Source organism: Girardinichthys multiradiatus, chromosome X, assembly GCF_021462225.1.
Source record: "Girardinichthys multiradiatus isolate DD_20200921_A chromosome X, DD_fGirMul_XY1, whole genome shotgun sequence".
Lineage (NCBI taxonomy): Eukaryota > Metazoa > Chordata > Actinopteri > Cyprinodontiformes > Goodeidae > Girardinichthys > Girardinichthys multiradiatus.
Window position 1 is genome coordinate 18,808,214 of NC_061817.1, and position 20,801 is coordinate 18,829,014.

Here is a 20,801-nt window from a genome sequence, read left to right on the forward strand (position 1 = left end):
AAAACATTTATACAACACAGCGGCTACAGTGACACATTGGGAAGACCCACGTGTCAAGGGGGGAATATGTCACATCTGGTAAAGCATTAATGCTACACTATAAATGTTTCTGCTATTCAAAGAATTTTTGCAGATCATGCATAATTTGTTGCAAACACGGGGGAAGAAATATTGCCTAGTTGTAATAGATGAACCTAGTGACACATTTTTTCCCCACATATGGTATCCCACAGATTATAAGGTCAGATAATGGAACTCATTGTGTAAATAAATTAATAGAACTAAGTTCTAATGCATTAGGGTTTCAGTTAAAGATTAAGGAAAACAATGGAAGAAACAGGGAGGCCATGGCCCGAATGCCTATCCCTGGTTAAATTATGGATGAGAATAACTCCAAATCAAACTGGTCTTACTCCATTTGCCACCTACTGTACATCATTGTATGGCTCCACCCACTGTGTTCTGAGCCTGAGATCACGTGACACCAAGTTGCTGATGTGAATTTGTATTCACAAAGAAATAGTACATGACAGACTGTTTTCTCTGCCTTCTGACATGAATGAAATAGAGAAAGCACAACAGGAAACTTCATTAGCTGAGTGGATGAATAAAATGTTGCAGACAAAAGAAGAACAAATGTCCAGTGGTCTGCCGATAATCTCTGCTCCTATCCCACAGAATGACCTGAGGCCTGGAGACCTGGTCCTGATTAAGACACTCCACCGGAAGAATTGGAGCACTCCTTGGTGGAAAGGGCCGTTTCAAGTGCTCCTGACAACGCCCACAGCTCTGATAATAGCAGAGAGGCCTTCCTGGATCCATAAAAGCCACTGTAAGCCAGTTTTGCCGTTACAGGAGCCAAACCAACCGACGGGGTAGCAGAGGAAGTCCGGGTTCAAAGGAGTTGGAGGACCCATATGGCCCAGCGTCTCAAACCGATGAAGAAAACAGCTGATCTGCGCCCAATTATAAAATGGCTCCCTGTAACATGTGGACAGGACTGATAAGCTTGAGCTTAATTCTTTGTAGCAGGACTCTTTCTCTATCTAAAGCAGGATCCACAGGAGGTGATACCGAACCAGAAGAGATGGACATCAGACGGGACCCATCTCAGAACACTGACGGAAGAACATGACGCACATCCATTCCTACAGAATTTCTGGTATTGCCCATGGTGGCATATGCAACACTGAACTAGGTAGAAATGCACGAAAATGAAGGGGACGATTATGATGACATGTTGTAAATAAATCACATCAAAAGCCTGAGTGTACTCATACATTGTATTTCATAAAATGACCTTACAGCTGAAAATTGAAAGAAGTTGTTGCTTAAGTGAAATGAGAAAAAGTACAATGATGACATAAACAGGGCAGATTTTTAAATTCCTTTATTATGTTTCACTGTTTTCATTAAGTATTATTCTTTTATTTTTATGATTTCAAGTATTATTCTTTTTTTTTTATGATTTCAAGTATTATTCTTTTATTTTTATGATTTCAAGTATTAATCAACATTTAACTTTTAATGGTCGCCGAGGGCGGCGGGACCGTATGAGTATTTCCCACAAAATATAATCTGTTTACCGTCCGTGGGTTTTCGCTCATACAAAGTATTTTTCTTACTCGTTTTTATATTAAATGTTTTTACTTGTGATAAAAGGAGGGACTGTTGGATGGGTGCAAAAACTTGTTATCACTCATGTAAAAACTTTGTGTTGCAAGGCACCTGCACTATGCCTTCCTCCCTGTGTGTGTGAGATCATTGTTATCACTGTGTGAACCAGCCTCCTTTCCGTCTCACACACATACACCCTGTCTGAACTGTCTGTTGAATTGTGTATATAAATAAAGAGATAGGGTGTCAAAACTTTGTAGTTTCACTGCAAAGTGGGCTACCCTTGCTGCAAGTAACTCTAACTGTATCGTTCTTACCTCTGAGTTGACTAAATAATACCTAACAGTTATAAATATTAAATACCTTTGCAAGGGACTGTACCATAGTTGATATTATCAGGAATGCGTTGGTGGAGTTCTTTGTGGACAATAGCATGTAATGTTTTCACCTTGACATAAAGTTTCCATTCTGTCAGTAACTTTCATTATATAAGGAAATCCTGACCTCTAATGTATAAAGAAATATACAACCTTAGTGAACCTTTTTGTGTAGGCATACATTTATACTAAAACAGTTAGACAATGTATTTTATGGGGAAGAAAAACAAAACATAGAAGGCATTTCTGGTATATTGACATGTAAAGCAGTAATTAACTCATCTGAGGAGAAAACAGTGTTTGCACTGGCAGAGGATATTGGTGCAATAATAGTTCCATCCTCAGAGCAATGGCATCTTTGCATGCTGATCTATTTGTCTTTGTTAGAATTTAATGAACAAGAAAAGAACAGAGGAGTCCAAGTTAGAAAATGTAACATATAATTAGATTTGGCAAGAATGTTTCAGACTGCTCTATGCACTTAGGGTCAAACTGTTCCTGACAGACTAATAGGAAAGGAATGTTTTACATGGATTTGAATGGACAAACAGTATGAGATTGTGGATTTTCTGTGTTAAACGCAGTGCTTACAATGGGACTGTGTAAGTAACAAACCAAGAGAAAAAGATTTATGTTAATGCCAACAGTTCCATTTCTCCCCGAGTGAGAGATTTTAATCATGCAGCAACCCATTGCAGTGGTTGTGGCTAACAAATTGAACAGAAACAAATTCACAACATATTACCATGTGAGTTTGCTGTGTGACCTAAACTATAAAAGTCTGCACTCTTGTTTTGAGACATAGCTGATAGGATCCATATGCTTTCCAATATGTAGCTAGACCAGGTTACCTCACCTGTTGGTGCCGGAGCAAAAGCAACACCTGCAAGATAAGAGAAACAGTTCAGCAAGACAATGAAAAAAATGTATCACAACATCATCAACATAAAGTACATAAAACTCCTTGAACAAGCACTGTTTTCAACACTTTAACACTTTTTGTCCTAAACTAAGTGGAATATGCAGTGAAATACTAGAAACTTCCATAGTGAGTCACAGGGAACCTGGTGCCTATCTCCAGCAGTTTATGGGTGAGAGGCAGGGAACACCCTGGACATATTGTCAATCCATCACAGGGCAACACAGGGACATACAGGACAAACAACCATGCACCAACTCATTCATACCTAAGGGCAATTTAGAGAGACCAATTTAATAGTCATGTTTTTAGACTGTGGGAGGAGCGGTACAGAAGATGAATGAATACTAGAAAGTTAAGAAATGACCACATACCTCCCTGGTATTCGACAGGGACAGCGGAGTAGCCTGTCTGAGTGATATAGCCAGGTTTTAAAAAAAAAAGAATTTCAAAAATGGTCTAATCTGTGGAGATATAAAATTTCACAAAAAATCAACACCATAATTTCAGAGAGGTTTTCAGAATGTGGTCTTAGGGAGCTATGCACCATTTATATAAACAAAGTACAATGTTTCTCTCGCATTGTCACTAAGTCCTCACTGGAGGTATGAGCTACCCTTTTTCCCATGAGTGCTAAAACTTTTGGAACCCCATGTTACTTTATTCTGACATTCCCCTCTTCTGACGCAGGGTCCAACCCATGCGACAATCCAGCAAAAAGTTTGTACAAAAATGTTTTAGTAACCAAGATCACATAACCTAGAACCAAAGAAATGAATTTTGACATAACTATGTGTCACTATGAATTTAACGAAAGCAACATAAAGAAAATCCAGATGTTTTTAACTGCAATTCAGTTCCATTAACAACTAAACACAAACTTTAGTTATTCAGTTCATCAATGTCTCACTTAGAAATTAGTCACATATCATCCTGATTTGTCTTGTACAAAGATGAGTATTAGATTAATGGACATCCAATGTAATTTGGATGAATAAACCCTACAAATTGAATCTAATAAATAATTCCCACCAAGTATAAAGTCATGACTCAGATTCTTTATCAAAAATATATTCCTTACTTTTGGCATATCTTGAATTGTCAGCTAGCTTAATGGCACCAGGGAAACTTTCAATCTAATAAATCACCAATGATTCTGTATGCAAAACTAATTCTTCAAACTAGTTTAAACTAATTCATTAACCTTTTAATAGTAAAACACATAAATCTAAAAGTCATCCTACATCCAAAAAACATGTTATTAAGGCAACAATCACTACAAGCATTTTGATTCTATTGTGTGTTTTGCTTTATCCCATTGTTACCAATGAAAACCTCCCTGCAATTCCTTTTGCAGGGTAACCGGGCCCTCAGCTGATGTCCTCCCTCTCGCAACTCTGGAACCTAATTAATTAGTTAGGAGATGATGGTTAATGTGTAATAAAAATAATAATATACATTATATCATACGGAGCAACTTCTCACCCAGATATATTTGAAGACAAATAGTTCGGATCTAATCGTCCAGAAGCCGCAGGCGGGGATGAGAACTCCCCTCCGTAAAATGGAAGTGGACTGAGAACAACTCTCAGGCTGGCCAGGCGTCCGTGTCCCATCCTGCGGTCTCCTTTGGCACGTTAGATCCTGTTCGTGACGCTAAAATTGTTGTGGAATTTTCTTATCAAAGTGGGTAGAAATTGACTCATAACAAGAGAAAATCCGGACTTTGTCTCAATAAGTTTTATTCAAAGGCATTCAGCGTTTGAAGACCCTGACACTGAGGTTAGTCAGTGAAACAGAGCCCCGAACGCTATTTACACACAGTATTTATACCAGAACAAGACAGTGTTATCTCAACTGCAAAGAGTCTGTGTTTTACGACCCTAGACCCTTCTCGGGTTCAAAGGTGACAAGGTTACCTAGGAACAACCATCTACTCTCCCAAAGGCATCACCCTGAAAAATGGCCTTAACCATTAAACTTCTGATAATGACTTTTACAGCTTCCTCCTCTAACACAGATGTTCACAGGAGTGAGGTAAACCAAAGGTCATACACTGTGGAATACTTACTGCAAGAATTTCCATCACAGTGGAGAAGGCTGGTTGAGTGGGAAAGCTTGGTTGAGTGGGATAGCCAGGTTGAGTGGAGAAGGCTGGTTGAGTGGGAAAGCTTGGTTGAGCGGAAAAGCCTGGTTGAGCGTACATCTCTGGCTGAGGCCCAGCACTGCCGTAATGTATGGGAGGGCCGGGGTAGGGTGGAGCCACATCTTGTGGTTGGGATCCTTTTTCCATCTTCTGAAATCCCCCCTGTAAAACAAATATTATATATGAAACCAAAATATATTTGCCAGAACTTTAATGATTAAAACCAGAAATTATGACCTCTTGTAATGTTTGGTAGTTTATTTGCATGACCAGAATACAAAAAGGAGCTTAGGAGTCGCTTGCTAAGTTAGAAGATTTATTAATAACAAAGAAAAACTTACAGACAGGCACTGGAAAAACAGAAGTGGTACAGGAGTAGAATGACAGTAGTACATGGAAGCAATCATGATGAAGAATGAACAGCAGGAGTCTCTGAAGCAAATACATTGGACCAGAGAGGTGCTGATATAACTACCATATTAGATGTGAGAACTGTTGATTCTGCAGACATAAGGACTGCTGTAGCTGCTAAGGCTGGTGCAGTCAAAAGCTTGGAAGTCGTTTTTGCATCAAAGGAGTACATGGGGCCCGCTGTTGTTATGGCACAAGTGGACGAGGGAATTGCTCTATATTGGAGACTTGGAGTAGGTTCAGGTGTTCTGAGGCGATGTGAAATGGGCTTAGCTGCACTGTGAAGACTTGAAGCGGGCCTTATTGCTGCCGCTATAGGCTGCACAGAGGAAGCTAAAAAACTTATTTTCTGCTATTGCCCACTGAAGGGCGCTAAAGGAGCAGCGGTGGGCAGCGGAGAATTCTGGGCTTGGAAAAACTGAGTAGTGGCCTGTGATGAGGAGCTAGCTTGGAACCTAGAAGCCTGAGACAAGGTTGAAGACGCCAGGGCAGGAAGAGGACCGTTCAGAAGACGAGATGAGGCATCAGTCAGACTCTTTGCAAAAGCGGAGGCATCTCAACATTGTCGTTCTCTCCTGTAGCTATGAAGTGGAACCCTGCTGACCCTGGCGGAGAAAGTGCGAAGCAATGAGCAAAGGTTTAGGCAGCAGCGTCGGACTGCTGGGCTGAGTTGCAAGGCGAGAGAGGAGCAGTTTTGCTGCAGGCTGTACCATGGAGGCACGAGCACCAGCTTGTATCCCCAAAAGGATAGATAACACTCTGTCTTCTCAATAGGGCAGTGGAGAAGGTAAGATCTCTATATCATCATATAAAGTCTTTGGCTCCTCCAACTGCTACTGGATCCATTGGTGCACCTCTGTGAAGCTCCCTGAATGATTATCTGATTGGTCCAGTTGGCTGGTTCCTTCTGTCATGTTTGATAGGGTATTTGCAGGAGCAAAGCGCAAACAGGAGCTTGGGAGACGCATAATAATTTAAAGGATTTAAAAGCTCTGTGTCACGGTTGTGTCACAGTTTACTTGGAATTGGACCCCAGAATGCAGACGAGCAGGCAGCGTGATGGTAAGTGAAAAAAAAGGTTTAATTACGAAAACTCACACTTAGCAGGAGGCAGGAACAAAACAAACGGACAGGCAAGACAGGCATGGCAAGATCAAAAAAAAAAAACAAGACTTGGTTAGAGAACAAGACATGAGAACTAGACATGAGAGCTAGACATGAGCATGAGAGTGAAAGATGTTTCCGCGAAGACTAACAGAACAGGTGTGAATATATGGCGTGAAAACCAGGTGGACCTAGGAGACAGATTAGTTTGGAGCAGGTGAACTGGATAAACTTAATTAACAGAACAAAACGTGACTGGAGCAAAACAGAGACTCTTGAACACAAACTAGAAAAACATGAAGCAAAAGCATAACCAGATCCGAAAACCAAACTTGACAAAACATGAACAAGACGACAAAACAAAAGCATGACCAGGAAAATAAACAGAAACATGATTCAAAACTTGAACAGTGAAAAACATAAGGAAAAACCCCAAAACCAAAAACCAAACAACCCTACATCATGACACTCTGTTTCCATTGCTTTTGAAAAGCCCTGGGCTTTGGAAATTTCAATACAAATTTACCTGGGTAATTTCACTTGACCGAGACCCTATTTTCACTGGTAATTGATCCTGCTCTGGGGTTGGACTTTTCAGGTTACCCCAGGAGGGGCATGGTTATGTGCAATAAGGCATTGCACCACCAGAAGCAGTAATAGAGAAGGTCAATGTACATATTTATAATTTTATTACCATTATTTGTCACAAAAAGTAATTTTAAGATGTTTTTAAGCAAGAAAGTAGACTTCAAAACTTCATCTATGCAGTCAGTTTGTAAGGATTTAGCCTACTTTGAAATGCTCTGAGTTTTCGGAGCAGCAGAGTTTCGCTTACAGATCAGTCTGGCTGCTAAAATAAGCTAAGCTAAGCTAAGCTAAACTAAGCTAATGGGGTGGTTGTAGTGGGATTTCCCCACCAACAGCTGCCTTATCCCACCCATCCACTCTGTCATTTCCCACTACCTGTTATCTGTTGGTGTATCGGCAGAAGAAGAGACCACAGTTACAGATGGAATCCTCTTGTTTAGCCATCGTCTATTCAACTGTCTACGCATCTTCTACTTTATATAAATATTTCTTTATGATTAAACAATCAAGGTATCAATTCCATGTACTTGTGGACTGATTATCTGTTTTTTTTTATTCCAATAATACAATTTTTACTTAAAACATTTTATTTTTATTTTGTACAGTTATTGAAATTTGTTTACCTGATTAATTTAATAATAAAAGAAAAGCAAGTTTGTTAGTCATTGTTTGGTAATTATTGTAAATGAATCAAGCAGTTGTAAATCAACAACTCTCAGCCAGATGCAGGTTGGTAAAAACTTAAATTTAATATAATTATTTACACTTTTCCTGCTTATGGATCCAAAGAAAAACTTACAGACAGGCCCTGGGAAAACAGAACGTGGAACACGAGCAGAACAGAGGACATGGAGGTATACAGAGGAACCAGCACTGAGAGATGAAAACCAAAGATGAAATAGAGGGGTAAATGAGGAGAAAGGCATGGCAAGCCAGTGAGAGCAATCAGGTGAGAATGAGCGTGAATGAATTAAAATGGCAACACTAAGGGAATATAAGCAAAAGGAAAATGAAGAAAGAGATATATTAAGAATTCCAAAACTCAAACAACTAACACTTGAGGATGATGACACCTTTCTGGTGTACAGGAAGAGAAAACACATGAAAGCAAACTCATTTTAACATTAATGATTTGTGAAAATCCTCTGGTGCCATTGAAACTGCTTTGTTTTGCTTTTTTTCTGACTTGCATTTGAAATAAATGAGCACTACCCCCTGTTTAAAGACTCACAACAACAACTATGTAGAAGAAGTGAGAGAACATACTTTATAAAATGCAAACCAGATCCTACTGAATTGTTTCACCTCTGACTAAAAGGGGCATTTCATGTTTTGTGACAACTGCATTTGAAGATACCCTGAACTGACGAACTATGGTGGGGAAAAAAAAAACATAGCAGGTTCACTGACCAAATTGGTGGAAAAAAAACTTTTCAACCACATCCTCTTTCCTCACAACCCACATACCCCACTTAGCTTTTAATGTGAAAGCAGATTTAACTCCAATAACCTTGCTTCAGAGTTGACACAAAAACTGTTCTTTTCACTTCAGTTTTTTTTTCTGCGAACAGATGCAGGGAACTGGGATTCTAGCTGCCCTGCTGTTGAAAGATATACCGGACAAACTCTTGACAAGTTACTATCCCCTTTACGAGGTTTATCTGAAATCACCAATTCCCTTGACCTTTAAACTGAAGTGGGAAATGTGAAGTCAAAAACCTTTCAGGTCTCATGTTTTAGATGTTTTCTGCTTGAACACATTTAATCTAAAAACAAAGATCAAAATTGTGCTCCTCTAAACTTGGTAACGTGGACAGATATGAAATATTTAGGACCAGTGACAGTTCTTGCATGGAAGGTGCTTGGACAAGCTCCTCCCTTTAAGAAAATGCAAGGGATGCCCCATTTTCAAAAAGGGAACATTTATTAATGTATAGGACATATACTGATTATATAGTGTTCATCTATATTCCAATGATGTGAGGCCAAGCTTCCATGTTTTTGAAGGGAACCACCTGCTGGACCAAACCAGCATTTACTGTCTTACTTTGTTTTTAAATAAAACATACTTGACAAGAACCGACCATTGGATTTTACTGAAATTACACGGAAGCATTATGCAACAAAGCAAGTTGCGCCACTGACATTTCTGTAACAGAATCTCCTTGGCCTAACAAAACCCCCATGTTTAACTATTGCCTTCTATTGTTGGTCTTAAGTAAGAGTTGGAGGAACTAAAGGAAACCTGAGGTTTTATCTTTGTCAGGTAAATTGCTCTTTAACTCAAATAAAGGCAAAGAAAAGCTGATAAATGTGTGTTCTACCCCTTTATGCACAAAAACTACTCCAGTAACAAATACATTTACTAAAATCCCTAGTAATACACAGAAAATACTCTAATATACAGCTGTTTTTTTATTTCTAAAAGCAGAAGCACTCCAGAGTCCAGTCTAAAGAACATTTCAATTCAGTTTTCCAACTTGAACGTAAGAAAATCCAGCTGACAAGTACAAAGGAGCACCCCATTACCCCCTCTCTGTATCGCGATTTATGATTTATTATCACCATCCTCATGTGCATGCAACATAGAAAACATTACAATGCTGAAATTATATAATTTAATTTTTATCAGACATTTTTGCTCTTGTTTTCTGTCTGTAGTGCAGTTCCAGTCAAAGGTCTACACACACTCAATATCATCTAAGTGTCATTTAGCAAAATTAACTGCAACACATCCAATTTGTAGCAATCAAGAACCTTCTCACATAATTCTGTCTGAATGTTTGACCACTCTGCTAGTCAGAATTAGTGAACTTTTTTTAGCTTTTTTCAAGGTACAAATCTGGCATTTACTGACAGTCCACAGATTTTTAACAGTATTGAGCTGAAGAGCATTCAGAAAGGTTAATTTCAGCCTGCTTTAACCAATCTAAAACCAGTTTTTATGTGTGTATGAGATTTGGTATCCTGTTAGAACATCTAGTTGTACAGCCATCTGACACAAACTGTCGCCATCAGATTAAACAAGGAAATTGATTGGGATGTTCTCGAAAAACATTAATCGCCCTAAACTGGAAAATACTGAGACACCACGGACTGCGAGAGGGCCAACCAAGAAAGAAATCCTTGCTTTAAATCCGACACCTTCAAACTCCACTACTTTCACAGCTGCCTACATGGACAAGCCAAATGTCATCTGGAGACAAGTTAAAGAAATTTGGCTCCAGTGACAAGAGGTATTTTTTCAAATTGAAAAAAAATCTAAGAACAACTCTCAAGCATGGTGGTGGCAGCATAGTGATGTGGGGCTATTTCGCTGGGAATGGTACTATTGCATTGTACAAACACACAGAATAATGAAAATGGAGAGCTACTTTCAAATTCATCAACTTCACCTCAAATCAACCGCAAGCAAGTTCAAAACAAACAAGACAGTGAGAATACGTTGACTGACTTAAAAATCTATACAGTTGTTTGTGTATAATTATATCACTTTGGTGGTTTTGCTATTTCTGTGCACTGTTCCCCAAAAAAGAGGTACCAACTTATATGTTGATGGCAGACGAAGCTTAGTATTAATTTTCTACCTGTTTGAACTGGTTATGTTCAAATGTTTTGATTTTTTTATGGCCAATACAAAATTACTACTCCTGTGCAATAACCTGTAGTGAATAAAATTTTTTTTGAATATACATTTAATTACATACTAACTCCTAAATTGTGCAACCTTCACATCTTTTTATTACAAAAGTTCACTAGAAAAAAATTTAACCTGTGTATTTGAAATAATTTTGAACCATTAGTTATACGTAAATTTTATTTTACTACTATGATCTAACACTACTTCAAATAACAAATTTTCTCTGCAAATGCTTAATCTTTATTATAATATGAGCTGAAAATGACTAGAGAAGAGCGACAAAGTTGCATAAAATGCAAAAAACATTGAATGCAATATTCAGCAACAATAAGGAAGTAATTTATCCTGTCAGTCATTTACTTAGTTGGAAAGGCTCAGTGTTATAGGTTTTCATTGCTCAGAGCACTTTTCCCAGCTTTCCTGAGGTTGTTTGTCCAAGGAACAGTGGCTCAGTGCTTTCTTGGTAGTACAGCCTTGTTTCCTGGTCAATTATGCTCATTGTAGACAGGTCTACTCTATTGCTATAAAGCCTTTTTATATCTCATTGTAAATACATCCTAAATCAATTAGAAAAACATGAGCAATCCCTTCATGAAGCAGCCCCTTTCGGTAGAGCAATGTATCTGCCTCACCTTGTCTGGCTCAGGAGATACCCAAAATTAAAAATATGGCAGTAGCAGCTCAATATTATGTGAGTAGAAATAAAAAATAAGTTTAACTCACCAGTGAAGTTAATTTATAAAACAGCAACAAAAGACAAGGATAAACTGTTTACTGTTCAGTCTTACTAGTCCTGAATGATAATGACGTGCAGCAAATCGCAGAATAAATATTAGCTGTAAAACTGATAGAAGCATCTAACTCTTCCTCTAACAGATGTGATTTACTGGAACTATGTATGGTTCCGCCCTATTTCTTTTTTCTCCTCCCATGTGACCAGGGTCAGACCGCAATAAAAAGAGAAGCATATAACTTCAAAGCTTTTCAAATATACATATATAGGACACACAATGACATACCCAAAGAAAATAGAAGATATGATAGAGGGGATTTTAAAGTCTTCTTTTTGTTTCTATTCTAAACACCCGGTGTATAACCACAGTTAATTAAACCACAATTATAACCACAGTTTGTATCTTTCCTGTCAGCTTCTTCCTGTGTCTTCACATCTGTTACTAGAAAAAGTCTTACCCAGTTTCAGTTAAGCAGGAAACTTGCAAAAGAGTGATATAAAAACAAACAATTTAATCCTTTTCTCACTTTTTAATCAAATAGAGTATATTTGCTGGCCTAAATTTGTAAATATGGTGACATTCTTCACATATAGATTTTAAATCAAATCACTGATGGTTAAATTTCAAGTGGGTTTTGCAATCCTTTAAATAAAGATTAAATGTTACTAGCTCTTAATGCTCTACCTTCAGCACAACAATAAATACTTGTCAGTTTCAATGCTATGGACACTTTGAGCGAGCACTTTGCACGAGTGTGAATGATTGCTGTCAGTCGGGACGTCTTACATTTTATCTTTGCATGCTTTTGTGTGCCAAGGTATTTGTGCTTAACTCAAAGACTGCAAGATGCACATTTCCTGTGGCAGCGGAAAAGCTCAAATCATCACCCCTCCACCAGCACGCTATATAGTTGGTTTGAAATGTTTGTGCTGATATGCTCTGCTTGTTTTATTTGACCAAATATGGTGCAAAAATATATTTTAAAAAAAACTTAAAAATACAGCGCACGGGAACTGACATGGGGAAAAAAAAAAATAATAATTCGAAATAATAATTCGTCCCCACGAAATACTACACACGTGGACAAAATTGTTGGTACCCCTCGGTTAATGAAAGAAAAACCCACAATGGTCACAGAAATAACTTGAATCTGACAAAGGTAATAATGAATAAAAATTTTATTAAAATGAATAAATGAAAGTCAGACATTGCTTTTCAAACATGCTTCAACAGAATTATTTAAAAAAAATAATATAGGCTTGGACAAAAATGATGGTACCCCTGAAAATAATGTGACCAAAGGGACATGTTAAATCAAGGTGTGTCCATTAATTAGCATCACAGGTGTCTACATTCTTGTAATCAGTCAGTGGGCCTATATATAGGGCTACAGGTAGTCACTGTGCTGTTTGGTGACATGGTGTGTACCACACTTAACATGAACCTGAGGAAGTGAAGGAAAGAGTTGTCTCAGAAGATTAGAAATAAAATTATGGACAAGCATGTTAAAGCTAAAGGTTATAAGACCATCTCCAAGCAGCTTCATGTTCCTGAGACTACAGTTGCACATATTATTCAGATATTTAAGATCCATGGGACTGTAGACAACCTCCCTGGACGTGGCCGCAGGAGGAAAATTGATGACAAAACAAAGAGACGGATAATATGAACGGTAACAAAAGAGCCCAGAAAAACTTCTGAAGAGATTAAAGGTGAACTTCAAGCTCAAGGAACATCAGTGTCAGATCGCACCATCCAACGTTTGAGTCAAAGTGGACTTAATGGGAGACGACCAAGGAGACCATTGTTGAAAACAAATCATAAAAAAGCCAAACTGGAATTTGCCAAACTACATGTTGACAAGCCACAAAGCTTCTGGGAGAATGTCCTATGGACAGATGAGACAAAAATTGAACTTTTTGCCAAAGCACATCAGCTCTATGTTCGCAGACGGAGAAATGAAGCATATGAAGAAAAGAAAACTGTCCCTACTGTGAAACATGGAGGAGGCTCTGTTATGTTCTGGGACTGCTTTGCTGCATCTGGCACAGGGTGTCTTGAATCTGTGCAAGTATAATGAAATCTCAAGACTATCAAGGGATTCTAGCGAGAAATGTGCTGCCCAGTGTCAGAAAGCTTGGTCTCAGTCGCAGGTCATAGGTCTTGCAAAAGGATAATGACCCAAAACACACAGCTAAAAACACCCAAGAATGGCTAAGAGGAAAACATTGGACTATTCTGAAGTGACCTTCTATGAGCCCCAACCTAAATCCTATTGAGCATCTTTGGAAGGAGCTGAAACATGCCGTCTGGAAAAGACACCCTTCAAACCTGAGACAACTGGAGCAGTTTGCTCATGAGGAGTGGACCAAAATACCTGCTGAGATGTGCAGAAGTCTCATTGACAGTTATAGGAATCGTTTGATAGCAGTGATTGCCTCAAAAGGTTGTGCAACAAAATATTAAGTTAAGGGTACCATCATTTTTGTCCAGGCCTGTTTCATGAGTTTATTTTTTTAAATAATTCTGTTGAAGCATGTTTGAAAACATTGTCTGACTTTCATTTGTTCATTTTCATAGAATTTGTATTCATTATTACCTTTGTCAGATTCAAGTTATTTCTGTGACCATTGTGGGTTTTTCTTTCATTAACCGAGGGGTACCAACAATTTTGTCCACGTGTGTAATTGGTGCCCACGAAATATTAACTTATGCCCACGAAATATATATAATGTGTGCACTAAATACTAATTAGTTCCCACGACATAGGTACAGCATGCGCACAAAATACTAAAACAGCGCACTTTCTCAAACACATGGAGGAACAAAACAACTGGATGGACAGGGATAGTCTGATCAAGTTTTACTTGAGGCTGGGGAGGAGCTCTGCGAAAGATCCATTCATATACATATATATTATCTGTCTTGATCTGAGTGTTGTAAACTTTTACAATTTTTTTATTCTATCTAAAACCTTTAAAATGTTTTCTGTGGACATAAATGCAGTGATTGGAAGATAATAACTCAACAAAAAGACAATTACGAGCATGGTGAGTTCATTGAACATCATATGTGGAATATCTAAATCCAGAAAAATATCAATACCGGATCCTTACGATTCAAATCTTGAAAGATAGTGGTTTATGGATCTGTCAGATATACAGGTAATATCCTGACAAATCCAAAAACATTAGATCTGTCAAGTATCCAAACATATATCTATAAATTATCTTTGTGGATCTGAGTATTCAAAATTTTGATTTTTTTTCTTTTTATATAACAATTATTAAAAATGTGGACTTATGAGAAGGTAATAATGTATAGATATTTTCCAGCATCATGTTAGAGAGTGGCAGTCCCATTGTTAGAATCACAAAAAAAGAAAAGAAATGGAGTGTATCAACAGCCATTAACATGAAATTGTTGAGCTAACATTACAAAACTATCATATCCATTACATATTTGGACATAAAAGACAAGGTTTATTTTTCATTTGTTTTATATAATTTACGTTACTGGTCTGTTAACGGGTTATTATATTTTAAATTGGACTGGGTTTACTGTTTTTGACTTTCCAATCTCTCCTCACGTGATGCAACTCATATGCGCAAACCGGTGGCACTCGAGAAATTACAATATCAATAATACAAAATTTATTAAAGTCAGTAATTCAATTTACAATTTAGATTTTTTATTTAATTTAATTTATTAGGTGCAATGCATATTAATGACATCTGCAACAGATGCAGTGGAAAATAGGCCAGATTATAGCACAACTGCTAGTTTTCATTTGCAGTCCCCAGGCAGGTCACACACAAAGGACACAGGACACAGATTGAAAGATTGTGGCTTTTGAAAACTCCAAAGTCAAAGGTTCAGAAAATGTTTATATTTTGATATTGTAGGCTCAAACTTATAACCTATAAAGGCTTGACATATTTCATTTTGCATGTAACGAGGCTACATCATATTAATTTCCCCTTTTAGGTAGATTCACTGAAATGAACAAGCTTTTTCACAATAAATTTTACCAGTAAGTACAGTTGCAAAAACAAATTAGTGCTATTGAGAAAATCAACACCAGGAATTTCTCTTTGCCTCAGTGTTTTTTAATTACCACAAGGTCAAATAAACTGAAATAATAAAAAGCAGTTAGATTGTTTTACTCAGTGGTGGAAGAAGTACTACGTTTTCACACTTAAGTACAGATACAGGAGCGACATAGTTACTACATAAAAGTTAAAAAGTATCTACATTCAAATAAAATACACCAAGATTTTTATGGAGAACCAAGACTAAACCAGGTCTAAACCATGACTAATCGGGACTAAACCAGATCTAAGCTCAATATATTTTTTACTCCACTGCATTTTTTTTACCAGATTAAAATGTAGTGGAGTAGAAAGTACAGACACTTGCTTCAAAATGTAAAAATATAAGGTATTCTTTTTTAAATTACTTTGTAATTTGTCATTTTTACTTGTATTTTTACTTTTTTGTTTGTTTCCAACACTGGTTTTACTCAGATTAATCTTTTAAACGCAAATAAAATTACATTCTGGATCATGAATAATGTCAACCACGTATATTAGCACCTAAAAGGAAAATTACTATTTTTTTCATGGGAACAAAATAAATATACAAAATCTAAAAGACGAATATGAAATAAACATATTAAGTGTACTTGACTGAAGTGACACAACGAGAAACACAAATTTGGATCTCAATGCCTCTGTCTGTGGAAACAAAAATAAAAAAAATGCCTTTCTCTATGGCGGTGACGTGATTACAAGCCAATCAAATGTACTGGCATTTTCTTTTAAACTTCAAGAGCGGGAACCAGTGTTGCCAGGTGTACAATAATTATCGTATTCGTACGATAATTTTGCTCTCTGTACGATGTACGATCAATATTCCTAAAAAAGGCTAAATGTACGATAATTTGACCAGTTTGGATCGTATTGGTTGTAATCAGTCGTCATCAGCCAATCGCCAAAGTCTGTCGGAGTTTTTTTGTGAACCCTGAAGGCATCTGTGTCCGGATTCGGGAACAGATGCTGGAAATTCCAGCCAATCGTGCTTTTCTAAATGTGACCTACGGAGTGACGTGATGCGTTGGCCTCAGAACAACGGCCATGATTGGCTGAATAGTCCACTGCGCCCGCCCATGATTGAGGAAAAGAAAAGAAGAAGAAGCAGAGCCCGGCACTGTGGGGCTGCAGCTGTTGATAAATCCATTCTGTACTGACGGCACAAAGCTGCGATTGCCTGTTAGACACTATTCAACACATCAACAGACTTGTTATTTTGGTTATGACGAATGTACGATAATTTCCCTCAAAATACGATAATTTTATGTCTATAGTACGATAATCCTACATTTCTCACCTGGTAACATTGGCGGGAACAGATTGTGTTCGCGCATGCGCAGAGGATAGTCAGGGCAATTGCAAACGACAAGACAAAACTAGCTAGAGCAAACGGTGAAGAGCAAAGAAACAATGTCAGTACGTAAACGGAGATATATTCTATCAGATTCCGAACATAGTGATGTGGACACTGTAAGACGGATGCCGAATGAGACTCCAAAGTCAAGAGTTTCATAGCAAGACCGTCATCGGCGTCGCATTGGGCAGGCGCCATTGGTAGCAGCACCACCAACATCGGTCTCATGTCAGAAGAAATATGGACGTAAGTAAGCATGTTTTTATCATTTTTAGATTAAGTTAGCGGCTTGATGTCGGGTTGTGTACAGTTTTTACAGTACCAGTGCCTCCCTCCCGCCATAATCAGATAGGCGTTTTTCTCGACACCTAGCTAATAGCTGAATAGTACCCGGCTAATACCTGCATGCAGCCCCAAATGAGTCTCTCACCGTTTAGCAGCATCTTCCCTACCTCCCCTCATTTCCCCCGCTTCTGTGTTCTGGGTTGTTCTTAAAGTTTGAGAATATCTGTGGTTGTACCCACATGTAAAACTGCACAAAGCTGCTGTCTGAGGAGCTGAAATATTTCCACATATGACGAGCGGAACATGCCGCTATTGTAATTCAGCCATTTTAGCTCGACGAGATGTTAAAGAAAAATAATTATAATTACATCCAGGTTTTGTAAACCAGGCAGGATCAGCCTAATCCTAATCCACCCTCAAAATCCTCATCACAGTGACCATCAAGTAAAAACCTATTGAGATGACATGTGTTGTGAATCGGCTCTATATCAATAAACTAGTAGGATATGTAAATGTGTGTCTGCTTGTTTCAACTGAAAGAGTAATTACTTGGGCTAACCCAATCTTTTTTTTTTCGCCTAGATCAATATGTAAAGTACTTGATGCAGTGTCCAACCTCGGAGTAAAAATAGAGGAAATCAGTCAAAAGATTGATGCACTGCAAGAGAAGGTCCTAACACTACTAGAAGGAGCTCAGAATATGCAATTTAAAACAAAAACTCCAAAGGCATTATCTGTAAGTCTACATAGTCTGTCACTGTGCAATTGCAGTCGCAATTGTTGGATCACATTATCACTGGTATTATAGTACACACCAATATTTTTGTGTACATGTCAGTTTAATAGATTTTATCCTATCTTTAAAAACAATATCAGGTGAATGTTACTGCTTTAGGATCTAGGACAGTCCACATTTTTAGTAATGATCCAGTTGTGGTAATCCTGAAATGTTTTATGGGGTACTTTAATAGGTTTTAATTTTGTTATTTACTGCGATGCATGACTATTCTTACAATTTGCCCTCTTTATCAGCGAGAGATTAAAAGACTGCATTCTGCTCTAGGGGAGGACATGCAGTACAAAGGAAATGAAAGGTGAGAAAGTAACAAACAACAGTTTGTTTGGAAATAGGCTGCATAGTTAATCTGTGGCCCACTGTTTAGCACTACAGCTATGTAACAGAATGATCTCTGGTTCTGTGGACTTTGCATTGTTTCCATTGTTTGAGTAGGTTTCTTCTGGTTTCCCCATCACTAAAATAACCACAATAGGTTAATCCCTCAGCACGTGATTCTGACCATTAGCCTGTATATTGTTGCTTCATGTGCTTGCCCATATAGCTCTTTACAGGTTCCCCCAATAGCATCAAAGTATGGGTCAAATGCAGTGGACATAAACCAGTGTGGACAATCAAGTACACCTTCATCTAAGGCTGCATGTTTTCTAATTCTTATTCAACTGATAGTGAAAGAAAGAAATTGAAACAATTGCCAAAATGAACTATACTCCATGCTACTTGTGTAAGGAGCTCCTGGCTGTTAATCACTCAAAACCCTATCCACATTTCTGTCCCAGTGACTAATACTGAGCTGTGATCAGCTGTCCAAAACACAACTGTCTGATGTCTAGCTGATTATGCATTCACTCTGGACCTCCGAAATATTGTGTCCAACTGCAAATCAGCTTTGCAGCCTCTGCCATCTTACTCAGGTGCTTAAATTCTTCAGAAGTTCAGTTTATTTGTACTTTGCATTATACATTTGATTTAAATTATAGATTCAATTTTGATTATGATTATTCTTTTTATCTTGGACACTAGATATTGAACCTGTTTTTAAACATTTTTGCGTAGTGAAATTGTTCAAGATCAAACAAGACAGAAGACTTAAAGCCCTGACTAACAGGAGGCACAGAGTAAGGATATAACTATCCTAAGCACTATTTTTGGACAAGATAATTCTCAGACAACATTGTTGTTCTGTCCCTTCTCCAAGATGCTAACCATGAGCATGACCTGGCCTTTTCCTCTTTTACCACCTGGTGTTATGAAAATAATTTAGACCTTAATTTGTCAAAATAAAAGAGCGTATTATAGACATGTCAATCCATTGTGCCACACAGTAGCACAAGAGGCGTCAACTGTTTTATTGTTTTTTTTTTTTTTTTACTCAATTTGAGACTTTTTCTTCATACAGGTGACAGAATAATTAAAAAATTTTAAATGATGATTTATTTTTTATGTACTGACCAATAAATGAGACAAACTTTACAGAGCTAGTGTCAACACAGATTTGTGTCTGTTTGACCACATTTGTAAAATCAGTAAACACTTAATTGGTAAGACATTAATGCTGGAAGCTTATATACACAGGACAAAGTGATATTGTGAAAATTAATATTAAGAATTTAGCATTTTCTGCATGCCTTTTTAGATATGAGGGTAAGTTTTTGAATGCAGATAGCTCAATGTTTTGATGCAAACACAGGTGGCTTTAGAAACAGATAAATATTCTAAAATGTAGTGAAGTAAAAAAGTTCAGAAGACGATACATCCACTTAATCTTTCATTGTTTGTGTTTATACACATTTTTTTATTACCAATTGTGACTTCCATTTTTGTAATTTTCCACCTACTTAATGCATGCAAGGAGGTGGCCAGAAAGTTGCTGAGTGCTGAAGATCTACTATACATGGAAGGGGTGGTGGCGGCATTAATGAGTGACGAGGAGACTGATGAAGAGGACACCACAGTGTGGAAAGTCAGTCCACCAACTTGGAGGGCTGACAAACTCACTGATATGATCAAAAAGTGCCAGGGAGCTCTTGAGGAAAGGTTTACTTACAACTCAAAGCTGGTCCACCGTAGAGTAACCAGCAGTGTGGTCAGCCTGCGAGAGGTTCCCAACGGGATTAACCCCATGTATCTTAAAGGAATATAATGTTTAAAACAGGGTGTTGTTCAAGGAACATTTTTGTATAGTGTTTTAAGTGCTTACCACAGGTTGTCAGGTGTTTGTAATTCTTCTCATTTTGGTGTTAAACAAATCTATTGCAAAAGGTTAAAACTAAGTATTGATTTTTTTATTTGCAATCTTTTTAAGAAAACTTTTATATAGTAAAACCATTTCAATGTTCTCTGTGTTTTGAGTGATTGTGCGTTACAATTTATGTGCCTACTCCACAGTGGTTGTTGGTTTGTGATAAACAGCAGGCTACTTCAATAAACCAAATTTTCTCTATGTAACTGTATTGTTATATTTGTATTCAAAATACTTTGCTATTGGTTAATGGTTACGTAACAATATTACAATATAGATTCCGATCAGTACAACATGACACTGCTTCAGCTGTATGTGCATGGGCCCATAGCAAATATGCAGAATTATAGAAAATGTATATAAATCTGTTTCAACTGGGAGTTTTCTACCCTCGAAGTTGTTTTTGACCCAAAAATGTAGAATATTTTTGTAATTAAAAAAAAAGTTAAACTAGATATTTCAGTTTGAAATACCTGATGCGTTACAGGAATAAATAC

At 37.6% G+C, this 20,801-nt stretch overlaps 1 protein-coding gene and 1 long non-coding RNA gene across 2 annotated transcripts in view; one reads left to right on the forward strand and one right to left on the reverse strand.

The window, feature by feature from the left end:
* Positions 1-11,681, reverse strand: part of LOC124862351 (lipopolysaccharide-induced tumor necrosis factor-alpha factor homolog) — a 21,051-nt gene extending 9,370 nt beyond the window's left edge. The window contains exons 1-4 of the mRNA XM_047356214.1: positions 11,526-11,681; positions 5,003-5,221; positions 3,288-3,345; positions 2,851-2,877 (exon numbers count right to left, since the gene is read on the reverse strand). Of these exons, the coding sequence (XP_047212170.1) occupies positions 2,851-2,877; positions 3,288-3,345; positions 5,003-5,206 (289 nt within the window). The 5' untranslated portion in view covers positions 5,207-5,221; positions 11,526-11,681. The remainder of the gene's footprint in view (positions 1-2,850; positions 2,878-3,287; positions 3,346-5,002; positions 5,222-11,525) is intronic.
* Positions 11,682-16,728: 5,047 nt separating this feature from the next.
* Positions 16,729-18,881, forward strand: LOC124863610. Its single transcript, XR_007037169.1, has 3 exons — positions 16,729-17,227; positions 17,849-18,002; positions 18,299-18,881. It is a non-coding gene; the product is annotated as an uncharacterized LOC124863610 (long non-coding RNA).
* The last annotated feature ends 1,920 nt before the right edge of the window (positions 18,882-20,801 follow it).